Source organism: Mus caroli, chromosome 3 (assembly GCF_900094665.2).
Source record: "Mus caroli chromosome 3, CAROLI_EIJ_v1.1, whole genome shotgun sequence".
In the NCBI taxonomy this organism is placed as follows: domain Eukaryota; kingdom Metazoa; phylum Chordata; class Mammalia; order Rodentia; family Muridae; genus Mus; species Mus caroli.
In genome coordinates this window covers 144591496-144610191 of record NC_034572.1, presented here as the reverse complement: position 1 = coordinate 144610191, position 18696 = coordinate 144591496, and the positions used below count along the sequence as shown (strand labels likewise).

At 38.7% G+C, this 18696-nt stretch overlaps 1 protein-coding gene across 2 annotated transcripts in view; it reads right to left on the bottom strand.

Moving 5' to 3' along the window:
- Positions 1 to 12350: 12350 nt before the first annotated feature.
- Adgrl4 (adhesion G protein-coupled receptor L4) overlaps positions 12351 to 18696 on the bottom strand; it is a 103640-nt gene continuing 97294 nt past the window's right edge. For both annotated transcript variants that reach the window (XM_021158256.2, XM_021158255.2), the window contains 3 exons: positions 16375 to 16466; positions 14593 to 14761; positions 12351 to 14196 (listed from right to left, as the gene is read on the bottom strand). In XM_021158256.2, coding sequence (XP_021013915.1) covers positions 14134 to 14196; positions 14593 to 14761; positions 16375 to 16466 — 324 coding nt within the window. In that variant the 3' untranslated portion in view covers positions 12351 to 14133. The remainder of the gene's footprint in view (positions 14197 to 14592; positions 14762 to 16374; positions 16467 to 18696) is intronic.

Here is an 18696-nt window from a genome sequence, read left to right as displayed (position 1 = left end):
AGGGGCTATCTTTCCCATAGTCTCCGTGCAAGGTTTGTATGTCTCTGTCTCTGTCTCTGTCTCTCTCTCTCACCCGCCCCCACTCTGTGTGTGTGTGTGTGTGTGTTAAGGTACAGACACTCATTCTGTGCCAAGCCAATGGATTCCTTATCTCTAGAGACCAAGTTCAGGGCATCTACTCTCCTAACAAGACTCCTAAGGATTCTCACTCACAGGAGCAACTTTGAACTAATGCCCTGTTTCCTTCTCTCCCGTGTTGCTGCTGGAGAACAAGGCTGAGGACAGCACCAGCTGCAGTGAGCTGGTTTACAGCTCAGCAGGGTCAGGGGAATTCAGGAAGTAGTCACCCTGCCACAGATGCACAGGTCTGAAAACTCAGAACTGAAAATAGAACAACACAGGTCCCCAAACCACTCTTGAGAGTAAGCCACTGCCGTGGATACCTGTTTGAAAACTGAAACAGTACCTAGGGTTATGTGCGCGTTGCCTTTTTTTTTTTGATTTCTCATTGTAACTTAATTATTCTGTAAAAGTAGTTGGTGTTTGAGAAAGTCCTTTGACCACTGATAGGCTAAATATATTTTTCCTTAGGTTTCAAATAGATCTATTTATCAAAGTTAACCTGATGATCTGATTAGGGGCAGAGAGGTTGATACTTTAGCTGATATATTTTGTGCAAGCTGCCTGAAAAGAAAGACAATCAATAGTGCTACTTAGCTGGAAAGCCCCTTAACCACAACAATGGCCGGCAAAATACACCCAAAGGTGCAGTAGTGGTACTTATATCCTGAGTGGTAACCAACATGCATCTGATTGGACTCAAGGTCTGCTCAGTAGGAGGGAATTCATTCCCAGTCTGATGAACCTCATCAGCTCTGTGGTTGGAGAGGTCATAGGCCCTAAAGTAGAATCTATTTCTTCCATTTTTCTAAATCAATATGGTTTCTAACTGCATTCTAAATACTTATTCTTACTACTACAGATAAACGTAACTTTCACACCCACATAAAAATGCTTCTTTTTTTCCCCCAGTAGAGGGTACTCCAAAGATCCATAACTGATCAAATCTAGAGAGTAAATGACCATGGCTGCCCAACCCCAGTTGATACATCTGCTGTGTAATCCCTATAACCTAAGACTCAGGGGACATCTCAGAAGAGAAGATGAAAAAAAATTTAAGAGCCCAAAGACCAGGATGCTTTCTGTGAGTGTAGTGTCTTCTAGACATGAGAGGGATGGCACAACCATGAGATCTCAATGCGCTTCCCTAAACAAAACCTGAATAGTGACTATAACACAGACACGCCGATCTGGATGGGGAAAGTTTACCAACTCCCACTCAGAGATGGAGAGCTGTTGAAAGAGGAAGAATCAATGCTGTCTAGCAACAAGCCCCTGTTAGGTTATCAGGTTCCAACTGGTCATCTCTAAATGCATGCATGTATGAGCCACTGAATGGACTCAGTAGGTTTTTTGTGCATGCATTTATATATGTATGTGTGTGTGTTTATGTGTGTGTTGTATGTCTATGTAGTACATGAACACATACAAATGCACTCAGAGGCCAGAGGATAATGTCTGGTATCCTAATTGATCAACCTTTGTCTTATTTTTAGACACAATCTTAAACACAATTGAAGCTATGTTGGCAGCCGGCAAACCCCTGTTGGTCCTTGTGTCTCTGTCCACACACTGCAGGGGTTGTAAACTAGCTAATATACCTGGACACACTCGTTTTTGTTTTGTTTTAGTTTGTTTGTGTGTGCATGCGTGCTATAGAATTAAATGCAGGTCCTCATGATTGTAGCAATCATTCCTTCCCACCGAACCACCTCATTAGTCCCTAGAAAATTTGGTTAAGTAGAGAACTTAGCTAAAGAAAAGAAATAGGAAGGGAGAGGCAAAAAGACAGGGAAATATAGTTTAAACAAAACCATGACAAGACCATCTGTGATTTGCTCCCAAGTTCACTTTCATTGTGGTACCTGGGAGAAGAGATGATTTCTTTTGCTTAAATATCCACATCACAGTGCATCACTGAGGGAAGGCAGGACAGGAATTCAAAAAAAGACCTAGGAGCAGGAAGTAAAGCAGAGAGTTCAAAGGATGCTTATTTTTGGCTGACTTCCTCTGGTTTGTTCACCTTATACATTCCACTTGCCCAGGAATGGCACCTCTAAGAGTGGGCTGTGGTCTCCTCAATTAATTAGCAACCAAGAAAATGTCCAATAGATATGCCCACAGACCCCTCTGAGGGAGGCGGTTCTTCAGTGGAGGTTGTCTCTTCCCAAGTGTTGACAGCAAAAGCTACTATAAGATTGAATCCAAGTTTATGACTGTGTAAGTACTGATAAAGGGAGTGCCCACTTGGTTTTTGTTGGGAAGTTGGAGATGAGATGTTATAAACCAGGCCAATAGGAAAGAAGCACTAAGAGAACCACCACGTCCTGCAGGGTTCAGTGTCCATCAGAACAAAGCACACTAGATGCATGCAGAAATGTTAGAATCATAAGACCATTTTTTGGTTAATGGTACTTAAGGATTAATAATACATTCTTGTCTCCTACAGATGAAAAAATTTCACATGAGTTCCAGGTTAATCACCTTGATTGTTAAGAACAAACAGCTAGAAAAAGGTTATTCTGAGGAATCTTTCAAGCACGGCTTACAAGAAATTTTGTCAAAACTAGTTATAGACGCAAAGAAAATTGCACATGATGGTTTTTGTGAATCTTGTTTTTTTTTTTTTTTCCTATTAACCATGGTTCTTAAAACAAATGAATGAAATGGTTTCTACTTGATGTAGCGGAAGGTTGGTTTAGGGTTCCAGCATTCCAGTTAGTAGAGCAAGATGAGCGACTAGCACTGAACTAGAGTCTGGGTTTTGCAGGTAGTGACCAAGAGCAGCATTCTTAGGCTGACAGGAGTGTTGAGGGATGCTGTTAAGGAGTGTTGAGGGATGCTGTTAAGGAGTGTTGAGGGATGCTGTTAAGGAGTGTTGAGGGATGCTGTTAAGTACTACATAAGAGTAGACCAACTGTCAATAGGAGCGAATGATGAGCATAAAGATGTCAAGTTATAGGTAGTAATTATGTTGAACCCAAAGGTGAGAAACAGAGCGTCAGGAGAGAAACCAGTTAGTATCAGAAACTAAGAAACACTGCTAGGGTTGGTTTGCTTTATCTGTGGTTCTGCTATGAACATTCATCCAAGAGCTTAGAGAGACACTTTTGGTTATGGACATTTATTTAGTGGCTTTAATTCTCCAGGTCATTGTTCTTGATAGTTTGAAATACTTACATTCTCCAGTCAAAGGGCAGGCTGTATCCTAAGATCCCTTGATCTTAAAATTTTGCATGCATTGCTGTTGACTCTGCATAATAATTTCTATGGATTCTGACATATAGTCTTGTAGCCATTATTACAGTACAATGCAGATAGTGAGGGAATTAATAATCTCCTAACTTTCACCTATTCATAGACCCATCTCCCCACTAATGTCCTCTGGGAACTACTGATCTGTTTTCAGTCTTTGAAGGCTTGCATTTTGCAGAATGTAACATAAATGAGCTTGGCAGTTGGTAGTTTTCTTGAGAGCAGATTTGTCCAGTTAGCAGTATGTTCTTAAGGGTCATCCATGTCTTTGCCTGGCTTCATGGTGCATTAATTGCAGACATAAAATATCCATCATGTGGATGTCCTGCAGTTGCTCACCCATCCACCCAGTAAGGGACATCTTGGTGATTATGAATAAAGCCTTTATAAACATTCATGAGCAGGTCTGTGTAGACATTAATTTTCAAATCAGTTGGATAAGTACTTAGGAACACAAAGGCTGGATCGTATGGTAAGACTGTATTTATTTTTGTAAGAAGCTGCCATATTTTCTCAGAATGGAGACTTAGCATTTCCACCAGCATGGAGTGAGAATTGATGAATTTCACTCCTGAAATGTTATGTTCAACTTTTATATTCAGCCCTATAATCCACTGTGAGTTAATTTTTATGTACAATATACTGTGTGTTTCTTGGTTCTTTCTGTTGCTGTCTTTTATACACACAAGCATCCAATTGTTCAGTAACATTTGTTGAAAATGTCTTCTTTCTCTTAAATTATCTTTTTTGCCTTTCTCAAAGGATAGTTCAATGTAATTATGTAGGTCGATCAACTCTTTAGCCAATTCTGTGGACATGGTTCTCACAGGATCTCTGTTCAAGATTACCCTTGCCTAGCTCAGCTGTCAACTGTCATTATTAGGATTTTAAAAATTAATATTAATTATTTAATTAATTAATGTGTGTGTGTGTGTTTATGTGTGTGTTTCTACATACCAGTGCTGGTGCTTGTGGAGGTAGTAGGATTCAGTTTTGTTTGGAGCTATAGTTACAGGCAACTGTGAACTACCAGATATGGGCATAGAGATCCAAACTTGGAGTCTTCTAGAAGACTGCTACACACTCTTAACCACTGAGCCATCTTTCTAGCCCTGTGACCATTAGTTTTGTGTGTCACCATATATAGGTGAGAGTACTAAGATCTTTAATCAAATGCAAGTCTGGATGTTACCATCACCGTGTTTTATAGAGGAGGTTAATATCTACAATAAAGTTACTTTGAAGAAAGATTGCCCTCCATGATGTGGATAGAACTCACCCAGTCTGTTTAAGACCTCCAGAGCAAACACTGAATTTTCTCACCAAGGAAAGAGAAAAATTTGCCGGAAGACTGAAACACCAACACTTCTTGAATTTTAAGTTTGCTGGCCTCTTCTGCAGATTCAGGCTTTTAATTCTCATCTTAAGTTTAGCTTTCCCAGATACTGCATTGTGTTATACAATTCTTTAAAATGAGTATCATATTTATATGCATATATATGATCATGCATTCTATATAAAAAATATTTATCATATACATAGAGTTACTGTGTTTCTGTTCTCAAGAAACATATCATATGCTGTATCAGAAAACTTATTTATATGATTAACAGATAAGAATATCCATAAATTTAATAATGCAGTAAGAAAACTACAGTTTGGAACACAATATACTTAACATTTTGTTTGTTTATTCTCATTAGTATGATTATAATCATTAATATTATTATTAATAGTTATTATTTAAAACAGGCTCTCACTGTGTACCCTGGGTAGGCCTTGAACTCACACTCTTCTCTCCCTGCCTTAGCCTCCTGAGCGGAATCATAGGCTTTTGCTACTGTGTTGGCGCCCAAGATACTCCTAGATGGCAATGCTGGCTGCCCGGTTCCTGCAGAATCACAAGTACCCCGAAGGCTGTGAGAACACATGCATAGTATTACATGCCAGTGTGAGAACACATGCATAGTATTACATGCCAGTGTGAGAACACATGCATAGTATTACATGCCAGTGTGAGAACACATGCATAGTATTACNTGCCAGTGTGAGAACACATGCATAGTATTACATGCCAGTGTGAGAACACATGCATAGTATTACATGCCAGTGTGAGAACACATGCATAGTATTACGTGCCAGTGTGAGAACACATGCATAGTATTACGTGCCAGTGTGAGAACACATGCATAGTATTACATGTCAGTGTGAGAACACATGCATAGTATTACATGTCAGTGTGAGAACACATGCATAGTATTACATGCCAGTGTGAGAACACATGCATAGCATTACATACCAGGTGCACACTCCTGATCCTTTGGTATACACAGCTTCTGCTAGTGTCATGGTCTCGTGTCTCTCTCAGAGGTTAGGCCAAAGTTCTTAACCTTTACTCCCTTTGGAGATCAGAGTCAATAGGACCTGGTCAAATCTTCAAACACAAGTCACCTTGTTTGACAGTTTTGCGGTCATCAGGGAAGTTCTACCTCCAATAAGATGCTGGCAAAAGTTAGACTCTTGCTTGAACAAGGTGAATACTTCATTGAACATCATTTATTATAAGAAAAAGCATACATATTTGAAATGTTCTGAAACTGATTTTAAAAATGCATGATATTTAGCAGTGTTAAAAAAAATACATTTGAGCTTTTTAAAGGAAGTTAAATTTTCTACCTTTCCCATCAGAAAGAGAGCCATAAATTATGTCTAAATATTTTATAGCACAACATTGTCAAACTCCCAAGTAAGTAAAGTTAAAGTTGGTCTTATTTTCTCTTTGACATCTTAAATGTTTAGACACCTACGTTTTCATGCACAGCTTCATACAATATTGGTTCTCTCTCAAAATGCAGGACAGGGAAGTCTTCCACACCTACTATATTATTTTAACAGAGTTGTAGTGAACATCAGTTATTTTTGTTTGTAAAGTGGTTGTTCATGTTCTTTCATAGTGATTGGACTATCATATGGTGTAAAGGTCTCCCACTGATTCCCTCAACACAGAGTACATTTGGAATGTCATTTCTTGAAAAACTACTTACCTGAAATCAGAGTAACCATCTGTCTTCATTTCAGCACATTCACACCTGTAGAGTGTGAACTTGCCATCAGCAGTTACTTTGAGATTCAGCATCGTGAGGCAGTGAGTTAGTCTAATGAGCCTAAATCAAATGGGCTAAGCTTTGGTAGTGTTTTATTTTCTCTTTCAAAGTGAGAGACATAAGCTCCAGCTAAGGCTGTGTGATGACGGGGGCAGTGCTCACAGCCTGTGTTGTTCAGGAGGTTTTGGAGGAAAACATTTTGAATATGCATTTTCACACTCTTCCCTGTTCTCTCCAGATGCCCCTGCTGGGTGTGGGGTGTGATCATCTGATTCAGAAGTCTGTAATACAACTTGGAAGTGTTGCATACAAATCACCCTTTAAAAGGATAGGCTTGAAGCTACCACTGAATGCTGTTTTAGGATTCTGTCGATGCCTTTTCAGTTTTGTGTTGCTTCAGGGGAGGCGTCCCTGAAATGGGCTTTTGTTTAAAACTTCTTAGGTTTCCTCACTAATTCATAAGATTATTTTCCTGTAAATGTCTTCTCATCAGTTTCCTTTCCCCTTTGTGTGAAGGGCCATGAGAGAGGCCCTGAGAGTTCTCTGACGTCAGGAGCAACACAAGCGTTTTCAGGATAGTTGTCTTATCTGCCCTAGTGTCTAACTGCACGTTCTATTTTAGTGTCTAACTGTACGTTCTATCTTTTGGAACCTTGGTTACAGAACAAAACAGATAATGACATAAATTAAATATTAAGTTATAGTCTTTGTTGTTGTTGTTGTTGTTGTCTCAATCAGCATATGAAATACGTTCCTTTGTGTATGAGCTTTCTTCATATTAAATGCTTGCATTCTGCCTTCTCTTGTTTCTCGGCAGAAAAGTGTTTTGAAATATCGTTTTATAAACAGCACCAGCTGGACATAACAGTGTCAGAACTGTATGTGATTATATAATCTTCAAAACATTTGAGAGTGTTTATACTGAATGCTAGTTAACTCACATTAGAATATATATAATATATATAATTTATATACACATATTGGTAAATAGATAAAGTATTCATGTTTTACTAGTTTTATTTTATGATTGCATTCTTATTTTTTATTAACTCAACTCATGTGATAGAATCCAGGTTATTCCTCTTTTTTAATGTTTTCACGTGTGTGTGATATGCATGAGTATGTGTATACTATTTTCCTGGGTATGTAGGCACATGCGTGTGCAGTTGTATGCACATGTGTGTGAAAGAAGGTGTGGAGGCCTCAAGCTATCTTTCTTAATTTCGCTCTAAAGCTTAACTGACTGCCTTATTCATTGAGACAAAGCCTCTGAGTTGAGGCTCACCAATAGGGTTCGTTCATTATTAGTTGAGCCCAGAGCTCATGGTAAATATCAGTGTTGTAGCTGGCTTGCTGTGGCGATTCCCCATCTCTCTCTTCAGAGTTCAGCAATGATGGAGAAGCTACAACACACACCAGATTATGTAGGTGCTAAGGCTTTCTAACTCCAGTCTTCAGAGGTGCGAGTTCTTTCAAACAATACACTAATCTTGAATGCTTCTCTCTTTTCTTCCATATATTAAGTGACCTACTTCTTACAACAATAGTAGGCAGTAGTTTTTATTGTCTGTAGGTCATACACCACTGAGGTTCTGGGCTGTGACTTGCTAACCATTGCAGAATGGAGATGCCAGTGGGGCTGTTTGACTGCAACCCCAGCTTGATCCCCAGCACCAAGGACGCCTGGATGAAAGGGATGTTCTAAGGCCTGGGAGGTAGTTGTTTATTTGCACAGTCCTTCAGGAGATTCTGAGAAATTGATCTGAGTGGGAAGATGGACTTGGGAGTATTCCGTGCTACTGCAGAGGAGTCTCCACTAGAAGAGCAAGCTGCAAGATTGTTTTGAATAATTACTTCCCTCGGGTCACACAAGGTCTCTGTGAAAAGCCTTCTGCATTAGATTGAGTGAAAGATGTAGTTGTCATGATTGCCGAGTGGGCTGAAGTGACAGAATAAATGACCTTCTCAGCACACTGCCTCTCCCCAGGAGCCAGGATGCACACAAAATCAGGGGAAGTTTAGGGTAATTTGAGCAATATTTGCAGTGGTGACAACACATGACTGTTTCCTCGCAGCAGGCTGTGGTGGTAGGGAGTCTTTTTCAGGGCTCTGTCTTACTGCCTAAAATTTCCAAAGCTTAACTGACTGCCAGGGTAATTAACCCTCCTGCATCCTGAAGGTTCCTTTAGATCCATTTCCAATACATTAAGAAAAAGAAAGAAAACCATCATTTTCAGGTTGATCAGCCTGGTCCTTGGATGCTGATATACGTCAAATTGCAGCCCAATAGGAAACAGAACCATATTTCTCAAGGACAACATTGAAAGAAACCTATTATTTTTTCTCTCATTTTTAAGTGCATGCAATTGTAATATACTTTATAGATTTTATTATTTGCAGTGCTTCCAGGTGGGCGGTTGAAATCTGAAGCATATTATCCTGTTTCCAGAAGAGATCTGTTGTAGTTAACCCTCTCATTTTACAAAATCTATAAGCTCATATAAACCTGCTATAACCTGACCGTGTTTACTCTTTGAATACGTACTAACAATGCACACCTTCAGGTTCCCCACTGACCTGAAACCTCGCTCAATCCAGCAACCCAGGAAGAGTAACAACCATTTTTCCCCAAGATGAAAATTCCTAAGAGCTTTGTACGTCTCAAATGCATAAGAGTTTTCATCGAATAACTGCAAGAACAAGTGATTTTTTGCTCAGAACAGAGGGTCATGAGGTAGGTAGGTTTCATTTATCTCATTTTCGGAGTTTGTGGTCCATGATCCATTGGCCCTGCTGCATTGTGTCTGGGGTGAGGAAGGCATAACATCATGGTTATGAATACCTCATAGCAACCCGGAAGCAAATTAAGAATAGAAGAGCTGGAAAGCTTACTCCCACAATGCTCTTTAGCGTTGTCTCTAACAGTCTAACTTCCTTTCACTTGCACATACTTTAAAAGCTTTGCTGCCTCCTGATAATTCATATCCAGCAAGAGATAAACAACTTAGTATTTAGCACCTTCGGCACCACCACTGACCCTACGGCACGGGCAATGCTATTTCCGAATAATACTGGAGTCCTGCAAATGTATCATTGCACCATTTCAGACTGGAGACTAACTGTGGTGTTTATGGTTCACCCTTAATGTGGGATAAGGTTCATCCACTAAAAAGAACGAATGAGCTATCAGGTAATAGAAATAAGTAGCAGAGATGCTTGTAATGAGAGCTCACATCAGTGACTTCAGTGTGATGGTGTGAACAGGATGGGACTATGGAAGAATAAGGAGTTTGTTAAACTGAATTGCTTGGGTGATGGTGTGAGTGGGAGTGGGTTATAGAAGTTTATGGGAAAGACTAAGAGAAGAGGAAGAAAGCACTTGGTCTAAGGCTTATGATATGCATAAGATGGTTTAGAGTTGAAATGCTGTGGGAGAATCTCATGGGAGGTAAAAGCATGTCATGCTTCCTCCACCCGGAGAGACACAAGTTTACAGCTATGTCTGGAAAGTGCCCTGAGAAGGCAGGGAGCAGCAAGTGGCCTGGTCCCAGCCTCTTCAGTCCCAAGCGCTCTGGCTTCTTCCACTCCCACTTCATCAAGTAACCGAGAGTTTCAGTGGAGATGCAGAATTTTCTGGGCTTAGGGGTCTAACAGTAACTGAAATTCACCAGTGACTTTCCAAATTGAAAATGGTTATATGGATCACCCAGGTTACTGTGAAAATTAAATATGGTGGCAGAATTTAGAAAAATAATATCTGTGTCCCTTTTAGTGCCAAAGTTTTTCTTCTATGAGTGTGATTAGTAGGTCATTCCTCTAACTTTTGCAATCTGATGCTTATAGGCTTTACTCTTAAACATTTGTGACTTCTTCACAAGCAGCCTCCATATGTGTTGTGTTACTGTGCACACTCTGCATGTTCACACAACTCTAATTCAGAGCAGGGAGGTGTAGGCAGAGAGAGTTCAAAGTCATCCTTTGAGACAGAGTGGGTTCAAGTCCAGGACAGGATACAGGAGATTCTGTCTCAAGCAACAACAACAAAAGCAACAACAACAAACCTACGAAAGTTGTAATGCCTGTGGAAATGAATAAGAATCAACTTGAGGCTTTGGAGAAGGTGGCCTTAAATGACAGATGCATTTTGCATGACAGAAAATGTTCCAGGTTGATGTAAACCTTGCACAAAAGGGGTGCTCTTTTTGGCCATTCTGTACTCATAGTTCATGTTTTCCTCAAAGTTTCCATTCTAGGGAAATTAGACAAGGGTGTTGATGAAGAGGTTCTAGGAATATAAACCCATGTTAGAGTATTTGCCCAGTGTGTACAAAGTCCTGGGCTCAATCTTGAGCACTGTAAAAACCAGTTAGTAAGGAGTTTAATATGAGTTCAATAAGTTAGATCAAATACACTTAATGATTTCTGTAAGTGGCCAGCGTTGATTGACAAGACCACAGAAACAGTGGTCTCACAAGGTTCGCATGTGAAGTGTGCCTTCTATGCTTTCTTTGCAGACAACAGAGTGCTTGCTTTGCAGTGCTAGATACTTTTTATACTGCAGACAAACACACCTTTTCTAAACATGATGTAACAGTAAACAGAAATATGTGTAAGGAATTATCATTTATTTCTTAGTTGTAGCACGTTTCCACAGTCAGAGGCTTAACCTAATACTTTTTTTGTTGTCTATCTTATTCTTTTTTATTAATAACTTTTTATTAATCATTCTATTAGTTTACATTTCAAATGGCATCTCTTTTCCCAGTGACTCCTTCACAACCTCTCCATCCTATCTACCCTCTTCCGCTTCCCCTTTGCCTCTATGAGGGTGCTCATCCACCCACCCACTGTTGCCCCACTGCCCTAGCATCCACTTCTCCTGGGGCATTAAACCTCCACAGGACCAAGGGCCTCCCCTTTCATTGATGTCAGACAAGGCCATTCTCTGCTACCTATATCTCTGGAGCCCTGTACACTCCTTGGTTGGTGGTCTAGCCTCTGGGAGAACTGGGTGGTCTGGCTAGTGAGCCAACATGGTTCTTCCTGTGAGGTTACAATCCACCTCTGCTCCTCCAGTTCTTCTTCCAGCTCCCCCACTGGTGTCCCTGAGCTCGGTCTGATGGTTGGCTGCAAGCATCGGCATGTGCATTGGTCAGGTGCTGGCAGAACCCCTGGAAACAGACACACCAGGTTCCTATCTTATTCTTTAAGTTCAGGGTCACACATTGTTCAGACTCTTGAGAGCCTTCAGGCCCCATGTCTGTTTGTTTATGGAGGCAACCAGAATTTGTATGTCAGTCTTTATTGGTGACTATGCTACGTGCTAGGGGTTAAGAGGTAGTCACCACTGGGCAAGCTCCATTAATATCCTGGAGCTCTGTCCTGGACAATCAGAGGCTTGGTACAGCCTAAGCACACAGCTGCATCTGTGGCCTCATTCTGACGCTGCCTCTGCACTGTTTTGAAATTGCGTGGGAAATTCTCCAATCTGAATTGCAGCATGTGATGTCCGACCCAGGGCCTGGAATAGCTGTATAAATGCATTGTTCAGATTATCATCTCACCAGCCCTGTGATCAGGAGGCAGCAGAGAAGAAGACTGTATTCAGAAAAACCAAAAGAGAAAGAAAAATAAATAAATAAAAGAAACCAACTTGGCACAAATTCATTCTCTGTAGTAGATGTGTTTTCCACAAATTGTCGCATGGAGAATATTACAGAAATGGAGAAATTGGACAATCATGAGAATGTTTTTACCCTTGATGTGAATGGTAGCTTGATCTAAAGATGTTAGTGTATAAATATTTCCTGTCTTAGCTCCCCGTTGCCACATCAAAAAATAAAGTAAAGTAAAATAATAAAAGATCACATATTTAGTGGCTTCGATAATAGAATTTTATTGTCTTGTAGCTCTAGAAATGAGATTTCCAAACCAGGAGACCCATACTGAAAAACATCAGCAGCATGCTGACTTCCCTCAGTGTAGTGAGAGTTCTCCAACTGAGTGGAGGTCAGCCACCCTCCCTCCCCACAGGGCCCTCCTGTTCCTCACCATCCACCTCAGCCACAGGCTCTGAAGAGGAGTGTACAGATATTTGTGGAGGGTCACTCTGTCTACCAAGTGCAATAGTTTCATATCCACTGATTGAGCAGACTAGATTTTGATATCCTATTTCTACAGTCCCATCCCAGTATGACAATGCCAGTCATGGGCTATAGACTTAGCACAGAAGAAATCCAGAGATTTAGTCAAAGTGTACTATCTCACAGGCTCTAGAAATGCAAAGCCCTTCTTGACAGGTGAGTGGTCTTTCCTGAGAGAACAACTCGGTCAGGCAGCAACAGGGCTGCTTCATCCAGCTGACTGTTCATTTTTCAGGAGAGGCCTCAACCGGCTTCATTCAACAACACAAGAATTAAAATTTCAATGTCCAGTGGATTGAATTATGTTTTCAGGAAGGTTCAGAACAATGATTCACTTCTGAAAAAAATCTGCCTCTTCATTTGAGCAAGAGAATAGAGCCATACATTTGAGCCAATAGACTTAGCTAGTAGAAACAGTCTAAAACTAGACCCACTGTGAAACCCCAACAGCACTCAGTGACTTCTTATTTGTTATAAATAATGCTTTAATTGTGTATTTTCTGATCAGAAAAGAATTATAATTCACTTCATCAATAGTTTAAATTTATAATGCCCTTTTGTGTACAGTCAATTAAAAGGGCCTGTTGCAACATGAATTACACTATTTGTAAGATTAAAAACAGTAAAGTATTCAAGTATATTGCTTTAATATTAAAAGATAATTTTCATAACAGTAAAATATTATAGACAAAATACCACACACTCTATTCTTTTCACTAAAAACATAAACAGTATTATACTTTGACAAATCTATGTTTTACTGACTACATATTTGAAGTCTTAATCTGTGTGGGATGAAAACATTTTACACTCAAATCTAATGTTAGTGTAAGAGCATCCATCCCTGATGATGTAAGTTGTAAGGCTTTTCTCTGGTTTTAGAAGAGTAAGGAAGAACACGGAAGTAGCAAATTTAGATCTGGGGCTTTTTACTTTAGACCAATTCCCAAACTGCTAGGGTATATTTCCTTTCTCGTTATTTTATCTTGAGATTTTCTCATCAAGTTTAGAGAAGCTGAGTTTATTGGAATGACAATTCCTTGTCAGAGAAGCCTTCGTCACTGCTTCATACTCTGCCCCTCCACGTCTCTTATGCTCTCCTTCCTGCAAAGGAACTCATTACTAAGGTGGTAGGGAACTCGTTTGAAAGGCAACATGAGTCACAAAGATATCAAGCCAGTGGTTTCCTTGAGGACATTCATATATTTCTCGTGTTAGAAAGAAATCTTTCCTTGGGCACAGTGATATCACTCCAGAGAAACCAATTACTTTCCAAATATCTGCAGTACTATTTTTGACATATCTCTAACTATGTCATGTAGGAAAACACACTGTAGCTCTCTAGTCCATAATTTTATCTCACATTAACTACATCTCTTATACTGTGAACAGAAAAATGGATTTGAAATTAATTACTAACAATAAAAACAGGCTCATTTTTGTCACACGGGTTATCTGAATCTTGGAATTTTCATTTCATTGCAGCTGTAATTATCATGACTTCTCATTGTTTATCTTAAACATCCAAAGCAGCAGGGGACATTTTTGAACAATCTATAATATTCTTCTTGAATCTTGATGAAAGAGAAAAGAAGAAATGTTGTATTATTAAGACAGTCACATAACATTATTTTCAAGTCACAATAAATGGCCCTATTTGATCTACTGAAGTCTACTGCTGTTTGAATACAGGAATATACTCAATGGAATATAAGCTATATAGCTTATATTATATCATATTATATTATATTGGTCTAATAATAAGGTTTTGTAAGATATATTCATATATGAGCATCTATATGCTTGCGTTTTAAAATAAAATTATTTTAATCATTATTTTATATTTAAAATGGACTACATTTAGACCATAAAAGGTGAAAGTCACACTTTAAGGCAATAATTTTTCTCTCTGTTTGGTAACATGCTACATGAATATAAATTAGTTTTGACTAGTAATTTAAAATACTTACCTTTCTAGATAAAACGCATAGGAATAAGAAAATGAACATCCCTTGGAAAGCATTGCTGACTGTGAAGAGGTAGGCTGTCACAACTGATGCATGCACTACGTGGAGAACCCCAAAGATCCAGGTGGTACCCAGAAGGAAGAGGAGGGCCAGGGCTCCTCTGGCACAAGACCTGGAGTGCATTAGAAGAGTTTAGGTTAAAATGCATGCAAGTTCAGGTAACCCCCAGTTGGCACACACATCCCACGTATTCCCCAGTCAAGGATGAGCACGGTATTTCATAATCAGAAAAGTCATAAATGACTTAGATGCTCTTTAGGTTAAATATGTTCCTATTCGACCTAGATTGTGCTTCAGAAATTAAGGTCTCATTATTAAAATGTGTACTTTTGGATGGGAGTACTTAATTTTCAAGTATTTTAAAGTGATAGCTGCAGTGTGCAGGCTTTGATTCTGTATCTACTGTGACAGTTGACCTTGAAGAGCATCCTGTTCGGACTTGCATAAGCTGGTGTTTATCACATTGAAAGTGGCTTCTGGCATACTTTTTTTTACATACACTAATGATGAAATGTAGAATATAAGTCTAGAATTTTGTTATTGTTGTTGCTTTTGCAAGGTAGAAACCTCAAGAAATAAGTTCATGTCAGAATACTAATATCACACAATTTAAAGGAACTCTGCATACATATATTAATGCATCCATATTTTCAAACAACTATCAGTGACTTCAGGTAAACAATATTAAATCTTTCTCACAGGGGACATGGTCTTGAAAATGGAGCAACTGACATTTTATTTTCAGTGGAGTCATTACTTTAGGTGTGTTAGCAATGCACCTCAGAACACACACCATTTTGAACGTTATTGAAGCTAGGGCATGACTCAGACTATTGAGAACTTAAAGAAGATAATCACGAAAACACTTGCTAAGTTGTAACTCTGAAGCCTCCTCCAAGGTGTCAGACCTGCAGGATGCAGGAGTGTTCCTGAGCAATACAGCAGCCCCTGCTTCACATACACCTACCTCAGAGGCTCCTTAACAAAGCATTTTCAAGGTCTTACTAGATTGGTCTTAGAGAGAGAGTTAAAGGAAAAATTATAGAAACGTGTAAATTATGAATTAGAAGAAAGATTTGCTAAGCTCTGAGAAATGTCTGACAAAAGACAGTCCATTAAGATCTATTTTAAAACAATTATCTTTTTTTCTTTCAAACGGGAGTGTATTTTAAAAGATGGACTCACTTGCTATTTAATCTGTAGTGTTTATAAATTTATTAAATGCATTTTTCTAATACATATTTTGAACATGGTGAAAAACTAGTTCTTAAACAGACAGACAAACCACCACAGTTCCACAAGTTATCCGTCGTTTAGGTCATCAATGTTGTTTATCAGTCGTTTAGGTCATCAATAGACTGGGGATATTGCTGAGTTGATGAGCAGTTGCCTCGATACCTGGTGTTCCAGTATAACCCCAGAGCTGCAAGAAAATGAAAAGAAAGGAAAAAAGGAAGGAAAGAAGGAAGGAAGGAAGAAAGAATGGACAGAAGGAAAGAAGGAAGAAAGGAAGAAAGAAAGGAAAGAAGAAAGGAAGGAAGGAAGAATGGAAGGAAGGAAAGGAAAGAAGGAATGAAAGAAGGAAGGAAGAAAGGAAGGAAGGGAAACAGAAGGAAGAAAGAAGGAAAAGAAAGAAGAAAGAAAAGAAGGGAAAAAGAAAAGGGGAAGAAAGGAAGGAGAAAAACATGTTGCTAAAACATTGAAGTAAACTTCAACAACACATACCTTATGTTCTCATAGCAACTAACTTCTGGTTTCAGTCCAGCAGTGTGGCGGAAAACTTTGTATATGATAACTCCAAAAGCCAAGAGATTCACCTGGGGAGATATCCCAATGTTAAAAAAAGAGATTGTTTTTGTAGTATGTTCTGTTTTACCTAAACACAATAAGCAAGCAGTAAAGAAATAACAGAAATCCCAAGGAATCATGTGACACACACGTTTGTCACAGACTTAGACAAGTAAGTTGCATGGTTGGTTTTGACAGTGTCAGGGGCTTGTTGGTGCACATTTTACATTGTTTAACTTGTGACTTTGAGATGAGCAGGAAGTTCCACAGATGTTATAGCTCCATCTGTGTGGCCAATATCATCCCTTGACACTTAACACACACAACAAACATGCGAGAAAACAGTTTGGTTCGATGTTTCTTTGAAAAGAAGTGTGGGAAATAATTCTCACCACTGGGCTGGCAAGATGGCTCAGCGGGTAAGAACATCGACTGCTGTTCCGAAGGTCCTGAGTTCAAATCCAAGCAACCCCATGGTGGCTCACAACCACCCCTAATGAGATCTAACGCCCTCTTCTGGTGTGTCTGAAGACAGCAACAGTGTACTTACTTATAATAATGAATAAATCTTAAAAAAAAAATAATTCTCACAACCCCTTGGAAATTTATCTGGGAAGAGTTTATATTAAATTAGTAATCAGTGAAGTACCATACTCTTGACTACTAGAAGAATCTTGAATGTATTTAATGTAATCCATCCAGTCATCGTGTCCTGCTATTATCCTGAGGTTTATTTTCCTCATTTTTACCTTCAGAAGCCTTTGAAATATCAATCAATAAAAAAAAATGTTGGTCCAAAAATTTATTTTCTTGTTAGACTTATTTTTTATTTGTATTTGATAGTTGCTGATTACAACTCAGTCTGTTATCTCTTACTGTCACCAAGTAGTGAGAGTGCATCTTCTTCTTTCCCTGTGGTTAAAAATGGATTTGTTTTATTTTATGTTTGCCTGCATGTGAGGAGATGCACCACATGTGTGCAGTACCAGTGAGGGCAAGAAGAGGGCATAGGATCTCAGACCTGGAGCTGACGGTGGGTTATTAATTACCATGTGAGTGCTAGAAAATGAACCAGGATGTTTTGAAAGAGCAAACAGTCTACTTAACCACTGAGCAACCTCCCCGGCCCCATTTTCCTGTGCTTTTGCAATCTTGCAAGTCAGACATGCACTGTTCAAGTGATAAATGTAATTTATTCTAAGATAAAAATATGAATAACAAAATATTAAATATGTGTGTGATTGATGAATCAGCATTTTATTGGATATCTATTAATCTAAACAAAAATTTCAAGATATGTTTTTAAATCATAGTACTAAATGCAACATCATAAGCTTAGGTAGTTCTTATATTAACAATTGATAAGCTTGGAGGTAGAGTAGACTTTTCTACATTCTAAGGAGGCAGTCTCTTTATCTATTGTTTCTAATGCTGTAGATGGTATTCAGGACCTTGTAGCCACTGGAAGAGTGTTATACCACTGAGCTATACCTCTTATATACTAAGAAGTTTTGTAGACTTTCTCAGAATACTGCTGAATAATTTCTATTAAAACAAGTATAAAGAAATAGGTCAGAGAATTTCATACTGCCACTTATACACCGAATGTTCTTTGAGATGAAATCTTAAAGGACTAGGGTTCTAGTCATTTTTCCTGCTTCCAACTGTTCACTGCTTCTAATTATATGATTAATTAATTCCAATTATAGTAATGCTTCCATTAAAAGACCATAGCAATTGCAGAGGCAAGATAAAGCATGTTTAAATTGACTTAGTTGAGAGCTTCACCCTATTTGGATGTTCAAATAATGAACTAAAATGTCAATTTAATAATATTTAATAAATATCATTTAATAATTGTAAAAAGAATGTGTAACATTTTATACCTTTAAAAATATAGTTTCCAAATATAAATTTGGAAACCACTAGAGTTAATGTCAGAAATACATACATATACATTTTCAAGTAATAAAAAATATTTCAAAACTGGTTGATATAAATGATGTATGCCACAATTGCGTTGAAAAATCCTTCAAATAATTTAATGATGGTTTTAGAGTGAACTTTTGTTATCCACAGAGAAAGAACTATTAAGATGAGGCAGACAAGTAAGAATCTGTTCTGGATCCATTCATTTTCCCTACACTAATGGGTTATTCAAAGCGTTGGCTAAAGTTTCTCTGACTTCTCTTCCTTGTAAACTTGATCATCAGAGTTTAGAAGCATACACACACACACACACACACACACACACACACA